This window comes from Mustela erminea, chromosome 7, assembly GCF_009829155.1.
Source record: "Mustela erminea isolate mMusErm1 chromosome 7, mMusErm1.Pri, whole genome shotgun sequence".
NCBI classification, from domain to species: Eukaryota; Metazoa; Chordata; class Mammalia; order Carnivora; family Mustelidae; genus Mustela; species Mustela erminea.
Window position 1 is genome coordinate 111,046,264 of NC_045620.1, and position 19,554 is coordinate 111,065,817.

General features: G+C 47.1%; 1 protein-coding gene across 1 annotated transcript; it reads left to right on the forward strand.

Moving 5' to 3' along the window:
* Nucleotides 1-3,632: 3,632 nt before the first annotated feature.
* LOC116596000 (cytochrome P450 1B1) lies at nt 3,633-11,405 on the forward strand. Its single transcript, XM_032352940.1, has 2 exons — nt 3,633-4,764; nt 7,554-11,405. Exons 1-2 carry the CDS (start codon nt 3,719-3,721, stop codon nt 8,140-8,142), a joined length of 1,635 nt encoding a protein of 544 aa, XP_032208831.1. The 5' UTR covers nt 3,633-3,718; the 3' UTR covers nt 8,143-11,405.
* The last annotated feature ends 8,149 nt before the right edge of the window (nt 11,406-19,554 follow it).

A 19,554-nucleotide genomic window follows, 5' to 3' on the forward strand; every position in this document is an offset into this window, starting at 1 on the left:
CCCTACATCTCTGTTGGGTCCACAAAGTCTGAGAGAATCTGAGACCTGCAAATTCTGAAGAGGCTGTTACCATAGCCAGTCACTTGGGTTTGTCATAATCGATAAGGAACTGTCCTTTTGACAGGATGGGCCCAGCTGCGTACTCTGCTTTTTAAAGCATGTCCTAGAATAAGAGCTCAGCCCAACGCACCACGTCTTGAAGGATATGCTTAAACTATTCTCTATGGCAAGAGGGCATGCATCTAGTTTACCTAAAAACTACCCATACAGCATTATTCAGGAATTACTAACAAGAGGTCTTAAGAACAGCCTTGGGTTGTACTTTTGAAAAGAGTAATTTACTTGGTTTAAAGGCAACCCCTATTTGCTCGGTTTCTGGTAGAGCTACTGGCGTAGAGCTTTCAGGAATGTTGATAGCTGAGAATTGGCATCAGTCCATAGACAATTCCCGTCTATTAAATTAAAGCCTACTGAGAGACCGATGCGTGCAGCTGTCTCGAACTGAATTATTAGGCAAGGGGCTTGCTAAAGCTGGACATTGTAAAGTTATGAAACTCATCTCAAAGGGCGTGTAGACCATCCCAGCTCTGAAACCAATGTTTGTTTATTCCATTGCTCAAAAACAACTTCATCATGGATTGGAGAGCTCTGCTACAGTGTGTGACATCATTTCCAGAGAGAACCTCTCAAAAACTACTGAATGGAGACTTTTACAAAAAGCATTTTCTTACCAGGTCAGATATTTTATTGTTGGTCTCTCACAAAGTATGATTTTCAGACATCTCTTTGGGCTTCTTAAGGCCTCCTTCATCCAGTTTTACTGCAAAAGGGAACCACACTATTTCTTCTTTGTGAACCTCACAGTCCTCACTTCCATAAACAAAAACAAGTATTCAAAGAAATTCTTCCAGCTGATGATGATGATGATGATTATTATTATTTTAGCAGGCAGGAAAGATGGCATTTGTGCTTTTCTCACCTGAGGATTTCCTTCCACATAAACTTGTCTGATGGATCTGGAATGAGACTGAGGGGGGTTCGAATTCTGGCTTCACCTCTTGAGAGGTAGTTAAGAGGTGGGAAGGGGAGAAAACCATCAAACATTTCAATCACTTCCTTGAAAAGAATCACTTACGATTACAGTGTTGTTGTTGTTGATTTAATTTTTACTTAAAAGGGTTACTTGGGTTACTTAAAAGGGGTGGAGGGGAACAGGGAGAGAGAGAGAATTTTAGGCAGTCTCCACACCCAGGGGGGAGGCGACACGGGGTTCAATCTTACAACCCTGGGATCAAGACCTCAGCCGAAATCAAGAGTCTGACGCTTAACAGACTGAGCCCGCCAGGCGCCCCAAGATTATACTGTATGTCTGTAATTGTATTATTGCAGTGCGTGTGATCTTGGTTAAGTCACATAACCTCTCCGAACACCAGTTTCCACCTCTGCAAACTGAGAAGCAATAGAACAATAGAGATTTCCAGCGCGGGTAATACTCAAAGCGCAGAGTTGTCACGTGGTAAACCCCCAACTTTTATGACACTTGAGGATCCCAGAGGCCCGGAGGTACAATTCCACCCTGGTCAACTACCAGACATCTCACCCTTCCCCGGGCTCGCCCTTTCCCCAACCTTGCGGAGAAGCTCTTTTCTCCCCCGGGGCTTGAAAATGCTTTGTACCAGCTGGTAAAGGTAGGGCGCAGCCAGCGGGGGAAGCTACCGGGGACGGAGCACCTCCTGCTTCCGCTTGGAAGGAAGCGTCCCCATCTCGAGTTCACAGCGCCCAGATCCGCCTCCCGATAGGGTGGTCAGGGCGTCCTCCCCGCTGGCCCCCGGGGTGCGGCAGTGCGTGCGCCGCGGAGGGCGGTGGCGGCGGGTACCCCGCCCTGGGCTGCCGCCCCCGCCGCCTCGGCGTGTCAGGTGCCGTGAGAAGCGCCCAAGGATATGACCGGAGCCGAAGACTTTCCAGAAGCCGCGCACGCAAAGGTCTGCTCTGCACGCAAGGGGGAGGGACAGCAGAGGAAACTTCAACCCGATGAAATTGGTAGGCGCGAGGAGAACGGCCTCCTGCTCCTCCTCCCCCTCCCTCCGGGATCCTCAGAGCGCCTTCCCTCTGCTCCTAGCCCCCCGTTCGCCCCAGCTTGGCTCCGGGCTCTGTGCCGAGGGTCTCGGACGCGGCCAGCGCGACTATGCGCGGGTCTGGGGGCGGTGCCACCTCGGGGGACTGCGAAGCGGGAAGCCTCTCGACCAGCTGCGCGCGCCCAGCGCCGGTCTTTGTGTGCCCAGCACCGCCGGGGTCTGGGAGCGGCGTCTTTCGGGGTTCTTGATCTCTCTGCACAAGGTGGAAGGAGAACTTTGCCCGCCAAAGGGCCTCATCCGAGGGGCCTATTTGTTTGCAAGAAAGTTACAATAAAGTAAAACAACTGGGGATATGCTGTAAAGGCAAGCCGCCACCATAACCCGGGCAGTCCGCGTTCCTAAACCGGACAGGTTCCCTCCCCCGGCCCGGGTGCCCAAGGATCCCGAACGGGTTTGTCTCGGAGAACGGAGCTCAGTCACCGAGAGGGAAGAGGAGTCATGCGCTCCGGGCCGGGGCGGGGGGGGGGGGGGGGCGCGTTCCCATCCAGAGCCCCGCGAGACGGGCAGGTTTCGTTCCCAGCGCGCTTCCGGGAAACTGCGGCTTCGCTGGGGAGGGACTGATTAAGAGTGGTTTTCCGGCAGACTGGAAGCTCACACCGCAGCTCTGGCAAAGCCGACAGTCACTGTGCCAAGGCCGTCGGGAGAATTGGGGCCGCCTTGCGTGACCGCGGGAGCACAGCGACGGGGGTCTGAGCCGCTGGACCCTACCCGGCGCCCCGCCCCCCGCCCCCCACAAGCCCCGCCCCCGTCCCGCCAGGTCCACCCGCCCAATGCAGACCTTAAAAGTCGGGCGGGATGGCGCGTTTCAACTCTGGAGTGACTGTGCGCAAACGGGCCACGCCTCTGCGACACCAGCTGTCGGAGACACGCGGGGGTCCTGAGGGCTGGGAATTGACTGCATTCGTTGACCCCCCAGTCTCAGTCCGCACTCTGTGAGAAAACCCCGCTTTGCCGAGGCCCCAGGTATAGCGGTGATCTGCAAAGAAGGGACCCTTCTCGGTCCGCATCCCAGTCCCAGCGCCCCTGGCGCGGACGACGCCTAGAGGCTACTGAGTGGGTGCTCAAGCTCCCAGAGCAGCAGGTGTCCCGGCTAGGTCTCCGATTTCCTGGAGACCTCTTGCCCTCCACAAAGGCCCCAGCCCTGTTTCGGAGCCGTGCATCCCGCGCCCGCAGGAAACCGCGCCACCTCGCAGGTCAGTCTCTCCGCGGAGCTGCTTTCCCGCGACCTTGCCGAGCCGGGGTGGTAGGCACCGAGAGGGAACGGAGCACCTCGGTCTTGATGCCCTCCGTGTTGTCTCCGAATTGCTGCGACCGTTAGGCCGCTGGGGGTTGAGGTGGGGACGGAGAGTTCGGGGCACAGAGAGGTGGAGACACGCTTTTCCCCTTCTTCTTAGGGGGAAGGGGTTTGGGCCAGGAAGAAGCGTCCTCTGCTGCTTGCCCAGTGCGCGCGCCCTGAGCTGACCTACGTGCCACCTCCTCCTTCCCAACAGCGCAGCGTAGCCAGACGCCAGGGGAGGGGCGCGGGGCGCCGGCTCCTTCCTCCGCACACCTGAGCGCCACGCCTCCGTCCATCTCTCTCCGACATGGCCACCAGCCTCGGCTCCGACGCTCGCCTGCAGCCGAGCGCGCTGTCGTCCCAGCAGACCACGCTCCTGCTGCTCCTTTCGGTGCTGGCCTTGGTGCACGTGGGCCAGTGGCTGCTGAGGCAGCGGCGGCGACAGCCGGGGTCCGCGCCGCCGGGCCCGTTCGCGTGGCCGCTGATCGGAAACGCGGCGGCGATGGGCCCCGCGCCGCACCTCTCGTTCGCGCGCCTGGCGCGGCGCTACGGCGACGTCTTCCAGATCCGCCTGGGCAACTGCCGGGTGGTGGTGCTGAACGGCGAGCGCGCCATCCGCCAGGCGCTGGTGCAGCAGGGCGCCGCCTTCGCCGATCGGCCGCGCTTCGCCTCCTTTCGTGTGGTGTCCGGCGGCCGCAGCCTGGCTTTCGGCCAGTACTCCCCGCGCTGGAAGGTGCAGCGGCGCGCGGCGCACAGCACCATGCGGGCCTTCTCCACGCGCCAGCCGCGCAGCCGGCGAGTCCTCGAGGGCCACGTGCTGGGCGAGGCTCGCGAGCTGGTGGAGCTGCTGGTGCGCGGCAGCGCGGGCGGCGCCTTCCTCGACCCGCGACCGCTGACCGTGGTGGCGGTGGCCAACGTCATGAGCGCCGTGTGCTTCGGCTGCCGCTACAGCCACGACGACGCCGAGTTCCGCGAGCTGCTCAGCCACAACGAGGAGTTCGGGCGCACGGTGGGCGCGGGCAGCCTGGTGGACGTGCTGCCCTGGCTGCAGCGCTTTCCCAACCCGGTGCGCACCGCCTTCCGCGAGTTCCAGCAGGTCAACCGCAACTTCAGCAACTTCGTCCTCGACAAGTTCCTGAGGCACCGCGAAAGCCTGCAGCCCGGGGCCGGCCCGCGCGACATGATGGACGCCTTCATCCTCTCGGCGGGAACCGAGGCGGCGACGGAGGGCTCGGACGACGGCGGCTCACGGCTGGATCTGGAGTACGTGCCGGCCACTGTCACCGACATCTTCGGCGCCAGCCAGGACACGCTCTCCACGGCGCTGCAGTGGCTGCTCATCCTTTTCACCAGGTAAAGCCTCCAGGAGGCGTGGGCCGGGCCTTTCCTCCCCTGTAAAGGGCGGAGTGGGGCTGGAATATGCTGAGGGCGCGACCAACGCCCAGGGTATGCGGTTCCGCGCCAGGTCCGCACCTCTCCAAGCTGAGATCTCGGAGACCGCGCGCGCACCCTACCCAGCCGGGCCCCGACCGCCCGCGGCTTTGATCTTGTCGCTCGCTACCCCTCCAAGTGGGGACAGAACTGTGAGAGCCGCCTGAAAGGCAGGATCTTCTAAGTGTCCTCAGATCAGTCCTGGTCTCTGCCTCCTTGGCAAAACAGAAGCAAAATCGGCACGGTTCCGAAAGAAAGGGTAGCGGGGGATACGTTCAATAAACACAGCAGCATCTTGGCCCGGCCGGTCCCCGGCGCAGAGCAGAGGCCGCCCAGCCCCTGCGCTGCCCGCCAGCCGCGCGTCCGGGCTTTGTTCCCGGGCACAGGGAGCCCCGCCAGCGCTTACCCGGCACGGAAGCTTTAGGAAGGCGGCCAGAAACTAGCAGGTTGTGCTGGGTTTACGAAACCGCCGCGCTAGTTGTGTTAGAAGTATCCGAGTTAAAAAGCCGCAGAAGCAGTCACTTTTACCGAGCGCAGAGCGGCGTCCGGGAGGGCAAACGGGGCATCCAGGAGGCGCCTGCGGACGCACTTCTCTGGTCCCCGGGCCCGGCTCTGTGGGCAGACTGATCAGCAGTGGCCACCTGGATTAGGATCGCAGACCTCTGGGAAGCTCTACACGCAGGTAGCAAACGGGTTGGTGGTATAGGGTGTTGCTAGATTTAGAAAATAAAAAATAAAATTCACGCAGGACATGCTCTTGCTAAAAGATTAACCATTGTTTATGCGAAATTTAAACATTTAACAGAGCAGCCTGTGGTTGTCTAGGAACCCTACTCTGGGGCAGATGGCTCACTCAAGGCACATCGTGGTTGCCTTGAGAGACCTGAAGCCCTGGTTGTGCCATTTCTTGGCGCAGAAGGGAGCCACGGTGGGGGTGGGGGGTGGGGATGCTGAATTTGCTGGCAATCCAGACATTGGAAGGCAAAGACTGTTTCTTTTCTTATTAGAATCCTCCAACCTCAGATCGGGTGCAAGCACTTTTATAAACTGAATTTTTTGTATTTTTAACATTGCATTTCAGTATTAAGAGCCCAGAAACACATATAGGCAATGAGCAGAAACCAAATACAAACAAGTTGATAATAGATTGGGAAGAAGACATCCCAAAACGAGATCAATAGGTCTTCTATGTCCCTCCATAAACATATCATCTTTTGAAACTGCGCTCTCTCTCTCTCTTTAAATCAGAAACTGAATTGGGCAGCATAAGTAAATAAAACAATTTTGGAGTCACTTTCAATTCAATATAGCTGATGAATACATTTTTCTTACTTTTAGTGAAAAGACAGTATGATGGAGGTTAGCAAATTACACTGCCCATTTTTGTATGTAAGTTTCTTAGCAAAATACAACCATGCCCAGTCGTTTATGTCTTCTCTCTGGCTGCCTTCACAGCACAGGGCAGAGCTGAATAGTTGTGACACAGGGATTTGATTGGCAAAACCTTAAATATTTACTATCTGGCCTTTCATGAAAAGGTTTGCAGACCCCTGAAGTATGATATTCATGAGGCAGTTTTTTAAATCAACCATAATTTCATACCATACATGCTTAAATTTTTTTCAGAGATGCAATAATAATTTACTTTTTTTTTTAAACTTCTGGCATTTTCACTTACTGTAATGGACATTTTCCTATTTTTTAAAACTTTATTTTAGTGATTTTTGATGGCTCTCTAGTATTTTTGTCATAATAGTCCCATGGTATACGATCACTTCTTTTAACACTGTTGATTGCATTTTAAAAATTTCGGCTATTGTTTTAGTTACATATTTTTGTATCTGTTGTTTCCTGCATATACATTTCTAGGCATGGATTACTGGGTTTAAAAAGATTGGGGAGGGATTACCCTTCTGCATCTTGCTTTGTACTCAGATTTTGTTCTCCAAAAGGACTGTACTATTTGTATTGCCAACAGTGAATAAGCATTATAGTTTGTACCATCGAACACTGGGAATTTCCTTTTACGTTTAGAAGATATGTAGCTTTATCAGGATACCAATTTGTGTGAAGTGAGAGCAGTGTATGTCTTAGAATTATCCTGGGAAATGAGAGAAAAAAGGATCAGCTTTGGAGGCTGCTTTTTTTACTTTTGTGGACCCTGGGTGGGACCTCTTGCCTCTGTAGACGGCTTACCCCAAGTGATTTTTTAGTGACATTTAGTGACATTTTTTTACTACATTGGAATAAAGATAATTAGGTTAAAATTACATATTAAAACATTTTCTTTGACCTAACAGCTCCTTTTTTTGTTCCCTGATTTTGAATGAAATGAAAACATTTTCATGGGCCCCTGGAAAGTTTTGTGGGTCCTTGGCACTGTCTCCTGTGCCTCATGGAGAAATTGTCTTTGTTAGGACCTTTTTCAGACTAGAAAACTTAAAGACTGTTTTCGACTTACGAGAGGAAAAAGAGCATCAGCCAGGTGAGGCTTGCTACAGGAAATAGAATTATTAGTTTACCCATCCCGTAATTTAGTGAGAAAGTAGGAAACTGTTTGGGATTGTTCTCTTTTTGAGGGGTTGGCTGTGTTAACTCAGCCACTGATTCAGATAAAGAAAATGGCATGCACAGAAACGGTCATGCACTTCCTGGATAAAAGAATTCATTTGCCGCCTTTACTTTCTCCTTTTGTGTTAACAACCCAACAGGTATCCTGATGTGCAGGCTCGGGTCCAGGCCGAACTGGATCAAGTCGTGGGTAGAGACCGGCTGCCCAGCCTGGACGACCAGCCCAAGCTGCCCTACGTCATGGCCTTTCTTTACGAAGCCATGCGCTTCTCCAGCTTTGTGCCTGTCACCATTCCTCATGCCACCACCACCAGTGCCTCCGTCTTGGGCTACCACATTCCCAAGGACACGGTGGTTTTTGTTAACCAGTGGTCTGTGAATCATGACCCCTCAAAGTGGCCTAACCCAGAGGACTTTGATCCCGGCCGCTTCTTGGACAAGGACGGCTTCATCGACAAGGACCTGGCCAGCAGCGTGATGATTTTTTCAGTGGGCAAACGGCGGTGCATTGGGGAAGAGCTTTCCAAGATGCAGCTGTTTCTCTTCATTTCCATCCTGGCTCACGAGTGCAATTTCAAGGCCAATCCAGACGAATCCGCGACGATGGATTTTAATTACGGTCTGACCATTAAACCCAAGTCATTTAGTATCAACGTCACTCTCAGAGAGTCCATGGCGCTCCTCGATAGGGCTGTCCAAAAGTTTCAAGCCGAGGAAGGCTGCCAGTGAGAAGCCAGAAGCGAGCTCAAATTTTGGAAATACTCAAGTGGGGGGGGGGCGGTTTAAGACTGTTCTAGCTTCTCTGTGCCACATTCTCAATTGGCTTCTAAAGTGAGCATCAACCAATGAACCCGCTGATGAGGGGCTTCACGGACCTGTGCTCAGAGCAGCGCAGGGCTATGAAGGAGCTCCTGGAAGATTTTTGGAGCCAAAGAATTAAAGGGTCCAAGGTATTTTTACACAATATTGAGTGCTGGTAATAATATCTTGAGGGAGCATCCTTTGGAGTTGAAACCCACATATGCGCACCCACAAATGACCTAATGAAGAACAGGTTCAGTAACCACACCTTCGTGGGTGGGATCCAGGACTGACATTCCGAGCGTTGAAATCTGCTTCATAGGAAACCACAGTGAGCAAAATTTCTGAAAATACTGTTGATTATGCAAAGGCAAACCATTTCAGTGTAAGACGCGGGATTGAGGGTGACAAGGGAAGAGGGTAAAGACCAGAAACTCCTTTCTGACCTCTTTGATAAAAAATAGTTTAGGGATTATCTCCAGGTGGATTTGTCTTTTTGCCTACGGATGTGCTTTCTCTTTTTTGCATAAATCATGAGGTCATTTGCTTATAAAGAAATTAATAGTGGTTGATTCAATAGTAGGCTTTGATGATTTATCATGATTTTGAAGTGTAAGTTGTTAAACTGTCAAAAATTCCAAGCCGAAGTCACACCTCTGCTGTTGCCAAAGTATAGAATTTCAATGATGAGGAAAAAAAAAATATTTACCAGCCTAGCTAAGCTTTATGGCATATGATCATAATGCACTGATTTCAGTAAGTCTCGTAGAATAAAAAGGCCACCAAATACTATTCAATATATTTACATATATAATATTCTTAAGTAATATGTATTAGTTATTAGATTATTAAATAGTATTAGTGATTTTAAGAAAAGTTCGAGTTATGTACACCTTTCCAAAAGAAAGACCAATCAAAAAATACAGTTCAACCAATTTAAGCTCAAATACTTGAAATGAGCCTATTTTGACATCATGGAAACTAACATAAAGCAAAGTCCATTCTCTCATCCACAACTTGAATCGGAACTAAAAAGTCTCAAAATTGGATCTCTAAGATGCATTCTTTATTACTTTACAACATACTTTCTAAAAATTATATTCACAATCTAGAATCTTCTTGTGAAATCAATGTTGTTAATATGCTATAATTCTAAACTCTCACCATACTTAAATTTTAATTTAATTTTAAAGCCGTTCTGATTGTTGAGTTTCCATTGAAGTTACTGGAAATCTGACCATTAGCCTGTGCAAGGCAAAGAAATTTAACCTGTGTCTGCCTGGTGAATAGGGAAAAATGCAATGAACTACCCAGATCTTCTCTTTATTAGAAAACCAGGGGGGAAATTCCCATCATTCTAGGCCTAGTTTCTTAAATGATTTTTAAAAAATAGTGTCCACGTCTGTGTTTTGGAAAGTCAGAATCAGAAGGTAGCATTGGGAGGCTGTTTTGAGGATTATATCGCGTTCCACTGGAGCTGATCAGATCAGGCGTGCTGTTCAGAATGGCAGGCCTGGTGAGCAGCCCACTTTGATAACTGTGAAAACATGAAGCCTGAAGGAAATATATATGTTCCATTTATATAAAGAGCCCAAAAACCTAAAACACACACGCAAAAACAAAAAAACAAGGCAAAACAAAAATCGCACGATGGAAAGTGGCAAAAGTTCGAAGTGAAGGTTGGAGCTTTAACTTTCCGTTGCGTGTGAACTTTCAGAGGCAGGTATACATGTCCTGAGAATTTACTGCTTCTTACATTCTATTAAGCTTTTTGGGAATCTTTTAATCATGTTACAAAGGGAGGCATGTCTGATGGCTCTGCATAGGGGCGGTGAGAAAAAAGAGGAAAAGGAAAAGGAAGAAATATGATTAAGCTTTCCCCCACTCATTCCAAATTAATTCCTCTGAAGCACAAAATTTGAAATATGAACATTTAGAAAAATGTATCACCGGCTAAAGTTCAATCCCAAGTATACTTAAAAAAAAATCTACAACACAGAAGATCTATTTTGTAATTTGGAATTCTTTTATGAATAAACATTTTGTATGCTTTTAATCAATAAAATCTCATAGCTCTACCTCTTGAGGATGGAGACCCGTGACAGTATTTTTAAAGGCACTAAAGCCAACCGTAGAAATCGGGCTTACTCACTACATTTACATTTTTTTGTCACCCACTATGCTAAAACGTGGTTACCCCCTACCCCTAAGCAGGGCCAAGACAGTGATTTTAGGCTGTCCTAGCCCACTTACTCTGAGACATGTGTGGTACAAGAGCAAGCATGTACCAATCTGGATGCCTCATTAAGTCAACCAAGTCCAGATGTGCTATAATCTGTTTGTACAGATGTAGGCTCAGTTCAGCTGAGACTTCTGGCAACGGAGAAGGACGAAGAGAGGTGGGTTCCGGGAGGCTACCTGGCTTATTTAAATGCAACTTGGTTATTCTCTATTTTATAATCTAGTTAAAGGACTAAAGGATGGAAAACGAAACCCAAAACAAACCAATACAAATAACCAAACTTGGAAGCTACAGTAATCCAGCTACTGATCTAATCAGAAAACCTTACTATATTTCTTCCAGACAAAGAATGTATTTGCTGGTCGCTATTGTAGTCGGAATATCTACTCTCCAGGTTATGGTAACAGTTAAAGTATATTGTTCCTTAAATAATTCCTTTATATACTGAAGCTTTGACTTTGCAAGAAGATGACTTTTTTTCCAAACAAAAAGATGTCTCAGGTTTGTTTTGTGGGTTATCTGAAAGCTTTTTTTTTCTCCCCTCGCTTTAAAAGCTTTCACGTCTCAGAACTTAGCCTTCACCTGTGAAATGCTATTACGGCCTTAATATTTTCGTATTAGATCTATATTAGATCAAATAGTTGCATGGCGTTTATATGAATTTGTATGTTTTTAGCTATGACACATTGTGTGGTATTTTAGTAGATGTTTATAGCTCAATGATAACTTTTTATTTAACCTTCTCCTATTTTTGTATTTTATCACCGATGCTTTTAACACTTAGAGAGCTACTGTCATACATGCTTGTAACTGAATACATTTTGGCGACACAGGGTTAACATATATCTTTTACTGTGTGATTGACCAGGTTAAAAACATTCTGTATCTGTAATTACCTATAACCTGACACCATTACCAAAATAATAAAAATCACTTTCTAGTCTTGTTATGGAGTTTTACTTTCTGTTGTAGCGAATCTGCTACCTTTCTTTCAACATGTATCCATTCATTTCAACTCCGACTTACAAGTGCTTGAATTAAAATGTTGCCTTGTAAACATTTTACTTGGTCATTTGACATTTTAGGCTGCTTGCCTTTTTTTTTTTTTTTTTTTTTTTAAGTAGGTGTTCAGCATTCAGTTTCCTACCAAATTTCTGATCTCCATATTTTTCAGTTTATGAGCACCAACACAGAAGTTAAATTTCAGTGGCAAACACCTAGCAAAGTGCGAGTTGATTTTTAATTTTGAAAGATGGACTAGAGTAGATTTTTTAAGACTCTGGTCTTTTATTTCTGTTTCACCTACAAAATGCAGGATACACTTCCACCCTCAGTAACAAGCCAGTCTTTTCCTTTAGTATTTCATTCATTCATTTTGTTTCCTTTTGTCACAAAACCTTCTGTGTGTGTGTGTGTGTGTGTGTGTGTGTGTGTGGTGAAAGCTTTTGTTTTCAATTCAGTTGATACACATTTTTTCATTCATTTTTAAGGTACATGTGCCTTAATTAATAAATGCAATTCATGTCCAATAAAAATAGAATAGGGGAGAACATTCTGTCCCATACTCTGTGGAAATATTTTCTGCTAACCTTTTTACTGGGTGAAGGAAGTGACTTGCCAGAGCCTCTGCTGGGACTCTCCGGGCTCTCGCCGCCCCACGCACACAGATCTCAGGCTCTGCAGTGCCAAGGGCTCTCATTTTTTCCAGACCGAAGCTCCCATTACTGTGAAAACAGGAAAAGAAATTGGACACACACAGTGTTATTGATGCCTTGGCTCAATGACATCATTTCAGCAAGTAAAGGGTATGCCTATAAATTGGTTTAAGAAAAGATCCACCTGTTTTCCAAAGGTGCTAACCTCGGGTTTTCAGAATGATCATACAGTTTTAGGACCAGTGAAATACATTTTTCCACAGGAGAAATTTTAACAAAATTGTAAGTGGGGTCAGGCTTTTGCAATAATGTCAAGCAGAGTTGAATTCTACCCAACGGATCCACTAAAATATAAGGCTGGAGTGCAGGGTGGGAAATGGACTTAGCTTTAGACAAAAGACAGGCATGATTGCTGCAAACACATAGAGGTCATTTCTCTGACCTTGAATCCAGTCCATTTTTCTGCAGAAGTTTGGCTGTTGACACTCCCTCCCTTCGCCTCAGTGACTCCCATGCTCTCTGCTTTCCAGTTCTGACCCACTAGCTATAATTCTCAAGAGAAGGGAAGAAAAAAAAAAAAAGAATACACTCAGAAGCAATTATTTTTGATGGGAAAGAGTGGAGAAAATCTGGTTTAAATAGGTTTGGGCGAGCCGCAGGCAGACAAGAGCTGATGCCTGGAGCTGCTGGTGCACTTGCACCCGGGCTGCGTGCTCCGTGCATACACGTCCAACACGCCGCAGGTACGGGAGGAAGCCACGCCCCCAGACCGTGTGGGGCGCGTATTGTGTCTGAAGCACCGCACGACGCATAACTACACAAGCATTTCCTGCGGGGGGCCGTCACGGGGCCTGCTAAACACTGAGAAGTTGGCAGTGTCTGGACACTCTCTAGACAGGAACTGACTCCACAGCCCATTGTCCTCACGCTGTAGTGAGCTACCTTCCGACCTGGCCATGTGTCGGGGGACAGTCTAGTCCGTCTACGGTCCAATCCCTCTGACCCTTGGGTTTCACAGCCATGTGCCAAACCTGTCTAGGGCACGTTCCACACGGCAGTCTGGTTTGACACTGTGAAGTGCCAGGAAGACTCACAACACTCCTTTCTCCTGAGAAAAGCATCCTCGAACTTCCTTATTGAAAAGGAAGAAAGTGGGGTGGGGGGCGCCTGGGTGGCTCAGTGGGTTAAACCTCTGCCTTCGGCTCAGGTTACGATCTCAGGATCCTGGGATCCAGCCCCACATCAGGCTCTCTGCTCAGTGGGGATCCTGCTTTCCTCTCTCTCTCTGCCTGCTGATCTGCCTACTTGTGATCTCTCTCTGTTGAATAAATAAATAAAATCTTAAAAAAAAAAAAAAGGAGGGAAAGGTGGAAGCGGGCAGGGAGGGAGGGAGAGGGAGAGTGAGAAGAAAGAAAAGAGAGAGAAAGAAAGAAAAGAAAAAGAGAAAGAAAGACAAAGAAGGAAAGGTCGTGGTTTGTTTTATAATCCTAAAACTTCTATCCTGTAATCTGTTTAGGTTAAAGATCCTTGCCTGAGCCAAAGGCCATCCATTCATAGGGAGGACCAGTGGCCTATGAAGGGGCCTCATTGAAGAATTCTCTCTGGTAGGGGACACCACACTGGATATTGGCTCAGGTGACTCATCAGAATCTTTCCTGCTTTCGGCGACTTTGAGTAGGGTGAACACAGAACATTCTCCAGAGAGCAAGAGAGCGTGCCTGCAAAACCAAGGCATGAATGAGACAGGCATGTTGATGGGAAGTCTCCTTTGAGAACAGCTTCTGGGAGCTGCTGGAATGGATACTGGGCTATTTGAGGTCCTTTTAGGTGATAGAGAGGCTCAATAAACTAGCTACATAAGGGTTATACTAAACAAACAGCACGATATTACATAAATTGCACAATATAACAACACAAATCCAACAGCCACTGAGGGCCCTTCAGGTCAGAAAATCACACCACCAGCCTGGAAAACCTTCTAGGCTCTCCAAAAAATTTTCATTCTGTTTTTTATTCCTACCCACTTATTTTTGTTTCTCTCCCTCTCTTGATGCTTAATGGGTACTTTTTGTTTGTGTGTGTTCCAGCAAAATTTGTATTATTGTTTTGTATACATGTGGTTTTAATTTATTGTAAGTGCTCGCTGTATTCCATGCTACTGCTTGGTCTTCTCTGTATACGATACTTTAGACCTTGTTGAATCTCATGGCTTCTGCTCTCTCTCTCGTGCTTTTAGGTGTTCATCCACCGCATTTTCTCTATCCAAGTCTTGGGAATGGGCACCCAAATGGTGTCTGATTTCATGTGTCCCCATATAATGCTGCAAGGAACATTTTTGTACATGTTTAATTGAGGGTTTATGAGAATTTTATAATATACACCCATGATCAGAACAATCAGGTTCGCAAGTCTGCATCTACCTGATTTAGGGACTGTAAACACGTTCTCCAGGATGCCAACTAGCCACACTTCCGTCAGTCTGGTCCCTCTACACCGTTGTCCCTACCAACACATGGAAATGACCTCATTATTTTTTACATGAAATACATTGCTTAGGGAGTAAGCATTGCATTAAATAGATTTTTTTCAAAAGAGACATCCACCCTCATCTTTCAACATGTTCTATAGATATATCTGTGGTTCTATCAATCTCTTTTCAATGGTACCTTTATTAAAAGCAGGGACTGGGTGCTGGTGCTTTGCTATTGAATGGTAGTTTGCACATACACTTATCAATGAACAAAGGAGTGAGTTCTGGTAAATCTGCTTCTCAGCACTAAGGACACCATCTTTCCCCGACTCCTTTCTCAATCTGTGCCCTTGAAGTCTGACCTCAGTTTCTTCTCCCTGCTGTAGAGTTGAGCTTAGTTAAGGTTTTGAGGTTCTCCCTAACTCACTCCAGCAAGTAGATTGGCAAGCAGAAATGCCAATCCTGGGTCTTCCTCCTCTGGTAGGAATAGTGGCTTTTGAACATTTTTTTTTTTTTTTACCAAAATCTTCAGTATAAAATACATTTTGCACCATAACTTAGTACATACCTCTGTGTGTAACTGTGCACTTACATACTGACATAAACATAGCAGACCCTTTCACTGGGGCACTTGGGTGGCTCAGTTGGTTAAGAGTCTGCCTTTGGCTCATGTCATGGTCCTGGGATCGAGCCCCAAGTCAGGAATCCCTGCTCAGTCGGGAGTCTGCTTCTCCCTCTCTGTTTGCTGCTCCCCCTGCTTGTGCTCTCTCTTTCTCTCTCTCTCAGTGTCAAATAAATAAAATCTTCTAAAAAATAGTATTTAGCATTGTTTTCTGTGATGCAATTTCTTTCAAATCTACTTTATTATTTTTCATTTAAAATACACTGTAATGAGATACCACAAACTTTTGATAGAAACTAAATTAAAAAACAAACACATAATAAGTGTTAGAGATAATGTGAAGCTATTAGAGCATGCGAACATTGCTGCTGGAGAGTGCAAAATGGTGGAGAGGACGGTGTGATCAACAATCCTACTCCTAGATATTTATCCTAGACAGATGAAAATTCATTCACATAAAAGCTTTACATTAATATTTACAGCAGCTTTATTCATAATCACCGGAAACTGGAAACAACCTAAGTGTGCTTCACAGGTGATCGGCTAAACAAACCTTGGTACACCCATACAGAGGAACGACACTCAGCAGTAAAAAAGCAATGAACTCCGCAGATCTACGTACCAGCTTGGAGGAATCTTGAGGGAACACCATTGAGTCAAAGAAGCCATCCTCGAAAGGTCACACACTGTATGAATCCAGTTTTGCGACAGTCTCCAAAAGACAAAATTAAAGTGATGGAGAGCAGACCACAGGTTGCTGAGGGTTAGGGGCAGAGGGGGCTGGGGCTACAGAACATGGTGGAGTTTTGGGGGGTTTCTGACTGTGGCAATATAGCTTCGGTGTTAAAGCTTATTAAGCTCTACATTAAAATAGGCTGAAAAATATATATATATATTTTTTAAGATTTTATTTATTTATTTGACACAGAGAGATCACAAGTAGGCAGAGAGGCAGGCAGGCAGAGAGAGAGAGAGAGGAGGAAGCAGGCTCACTACCGAGCAGAGAGCCCGAAGGAGAGTTGGTGCAAATGAGTTTCAGCGAAGCTGATTGGTGGTTGGCAGAGACGACAGCAGCTGCTGGAAGACAGAGAAGCACTGAACAAAGGCCAAGTCTAGGTGTGTGAAGCCGGGTCACAGCCCGAGTTGAGTCCTTGTTGGCTGAGGCAGCAGGCCCTCAGAGCAGAACCGGGAAGTAAGACGCCAGCATTTCCGATGAACAACAGCAGCTACAAGTCAAGAGTGGGAGCCTGCCACTCGGTGCGATTGAAATCAGAGTTAACTGAGCACCTACAGTGTGGCAGTCACTGTTCTGGGCACTGACAATAAGACAGCGATCGAGATACTTGGCTCTGAGCTTTTGGGGCTGATATTCTAGTGGGGTAGACCTGGAGAGAAAGATAGAAAGGAAAGAAAGAAAGAAAGGAAGAGAGGAAGAAAGAAAGAAAGAAAGAAAGAAAGAAAGAAAGAAAGGGAAAGAAAGGAAAAAGGTAAGGAAGGAAGGAAAGAAGGAGACTTCAGTTAGTAGTAAGTGTCCCGGTGCTGTAAAGCCAATGGAACAGAGTGGAGTGTGTGTGTCCATGTGTGGGTGTGTTGAGTGCATGTGTTTGTATGTGCATGTGGGGGAATTCTATACGTAGTCAGGGAGGCCTTTCTGGAGGAGGTGGCAAGGAGCAGAATTAAGGACAAGCATCCTCTTCCTCCCAGCCTATGTGAAGGAAATAACCGACACAATTTTCAGACAATAAATCAGTAATCTAAAAAAAAAAAAAAAAAAAGGCTGGTTACAACTCATTAAATTGATTCTGTGGTCACTAATGAGTTACAGGCCACAGCTGGAAATAAAATCACTTCAACACACCCAGTGACAGATGTAGCAGGCAAGCCCTTATGCAGCTTTGGCTTTTGGTTTTGCCACATGGCATCGGTATGGTCCAGACCGTTTCCTGCCTCTGACTCCCAGACTCCATCGTCTTCCCCTGGGAGCACTGTAACAGCTCTCGGAGAATCACCAGCGAGCAGGCCCTCTACATGCCTAAGGATGTCGGCGCTAACATACTCGACAACGGTGCTTTGAAAAATCCAAGTTCGAATGGTCTGCGGATTCTCCCACTTTCTAAGCAGCAAAGGATTTCAACTTGATGCTTCGGAGCACTTAATGGATCTTCTTCTGGAATATTTCACAGACTCTACCTCTGGCCCTTGAATGAAACTCTTACTGTATTTTATTGAAAAGGATTTCCACCCTGATTTCCGTGGGCTTGTGGGGAAGAGCAAGCAGTCTGGGTTACAGTGTCCTGGGTCTTGCATCCCCGGTCTTGTACTGTGTGGCTGGTTAGGCTTTCTCTACGGGCCTTGCCTCGTGGTTGTGTCTGTCAGCTCTGGCTTTTGTCCAGGTGCTGGGACACCAGAGCACAGGTCACACCCAGCGCTGAGACTTCCACAGTTCCCTTGAGGCTGGCAGGCTCTGTGCTGGTCCTTCTGATGCCGCCTTGGGTGCTCCCCTCCGACCCCCCATTTCACTGCTGCCCCACCTCAGGGGGCCACGGGGCACCTCGGCTCTCCTACTGCCCTTCTCAGCAATCTTCATTTTAACTTCAGACTCTGCTTCCGCAGTTTCCACAGCCTCCAAGCAAATCCAGTTGGCACGCGGTTTTCCCTAGCACTTGGCATTGACACTGAGGGAAAAAGTTGGGAAACACAGGCTGGACAAAGAGGTGGAGGAATAAGGTTGGTTTTTTACTGTTGTGTTTTCCAGCATGGTTTCCAGAAACTCATTGCGGTAAAGAGCAGAACAAGGCTGCTTGCCACTTAGTTTTCATTTTTAACTTCACAAGATGGTTCTGGAGATACCAATCAAAGCTTTGTTAACAAAACCCACCCCAAACTGTCCTCCCTCCTCAGGGCCCCTCCAGGCTCATTTTCTCTGTGACCATGTGGCAGGGGTTCAGTCCGTGATCCAGAACCACCACTGGGCTCTGCGGGGTTCAGTTCCTTTGTCACTTTGCCCCTTCCTGTAGTCTGAGTTCAGACCTCAGTTTTTTTCTTTTTAAAGGATTTTATTTATTTTATTTATTTATTTGTCAGAGAGAGAGAGAGAGAGAGAGAGAGTGCACAAGCAGAGGGAGCAGACTCCCTGCTGAGTAAGGAGCCCAATGCAGGACTCGATCCCAGGAACCCTGGGACCATGATCTGAGCCAAAGGCAGATGCTTAACTGACTGAGCCACCCAAGCGCCCCAGATCTCACCTTCTTGATGCAGCCTACTTTCACCACCCACCAGACACTCTCAGCTCACCTTATCTCATTCTACCTTTTCTGTGTTTCTCTTTTTTTTTCTTTTTCACAGCACATGTTTCCTGGTAATATAACATAAACCTAACCTTTCCTCTTTGTTTATGGCTTAACGTCTGTCTCTAACGGACCTCACTCCACAGAATGTAAGGATGGGCATCTTTATGTTCCTTGGGAAGTAGGACATCCAATCATCCCACTAGGTTTTCTACACAATGTCTGTGGGGTCTGATCACTGCCCCAAATAAGTAACATACACACACACAAAATTGGTTAATTATTGTTGTATAGACCTGCTGTCCAATAAAATAGCTATGAGTTACATGTGTCTATTTAAATCTAAAGTAATTAAGATGGAAAAAATTGAGCTTCATCTCCCTAGTCATGCTAGTCATATTTTAGGTGGTCTGTAGCCACGTGTGGCTAGTGGCTACTGCTGTGGACAGCACAGATATAAAACACTTCCATCACAGCAGAAAGTTCTATTGAACCGCGTTGCTATAGGTGAATTAGTTTGTCAACGTGTTGGATTTTTTTTCTTTTATCCAAGTGGTAGCTATCCATTTAGTGTCTAATTGGAGTGAGGCGCCCTGATAAGAAATGCATGTTGCCCAGGGAGGATTCAGAGACCTTGCTTCTTTCAGCAAGTGGGTCTGAAGATAAATATAATATGAAAAATATGTATCAAAAACCTTGAGGTTGATACAGATAAATTACTGCAGGAATTCAAAGGAAGGAAATATTTATATTTTCCAGTTCAGGGTAGGAAATCAAGGAAGACTTCTTGGAGGAGGTGGATCTGAAACAGAAAACTGTCCAGTACTTCAGTCTGAAAGCACAAAACACTCAACACCTTGAGAAAACTAGAGGAGAGGACCTGATACAGTGATAACCTGGTGGGAAACTTAGCTCCACACAAGGAGATTAACAATGATCGTTCCCATAGCTTTGAAGTTCTGCTTTTACTTCTCCCTCACCTCTGCCTTGGGACGAGTTCCCTGGAAACAAAGACTTCTGGTCCTGACGTCCTCTGCTTGTTCGGAGCTGGGGAAGCAGGTAGA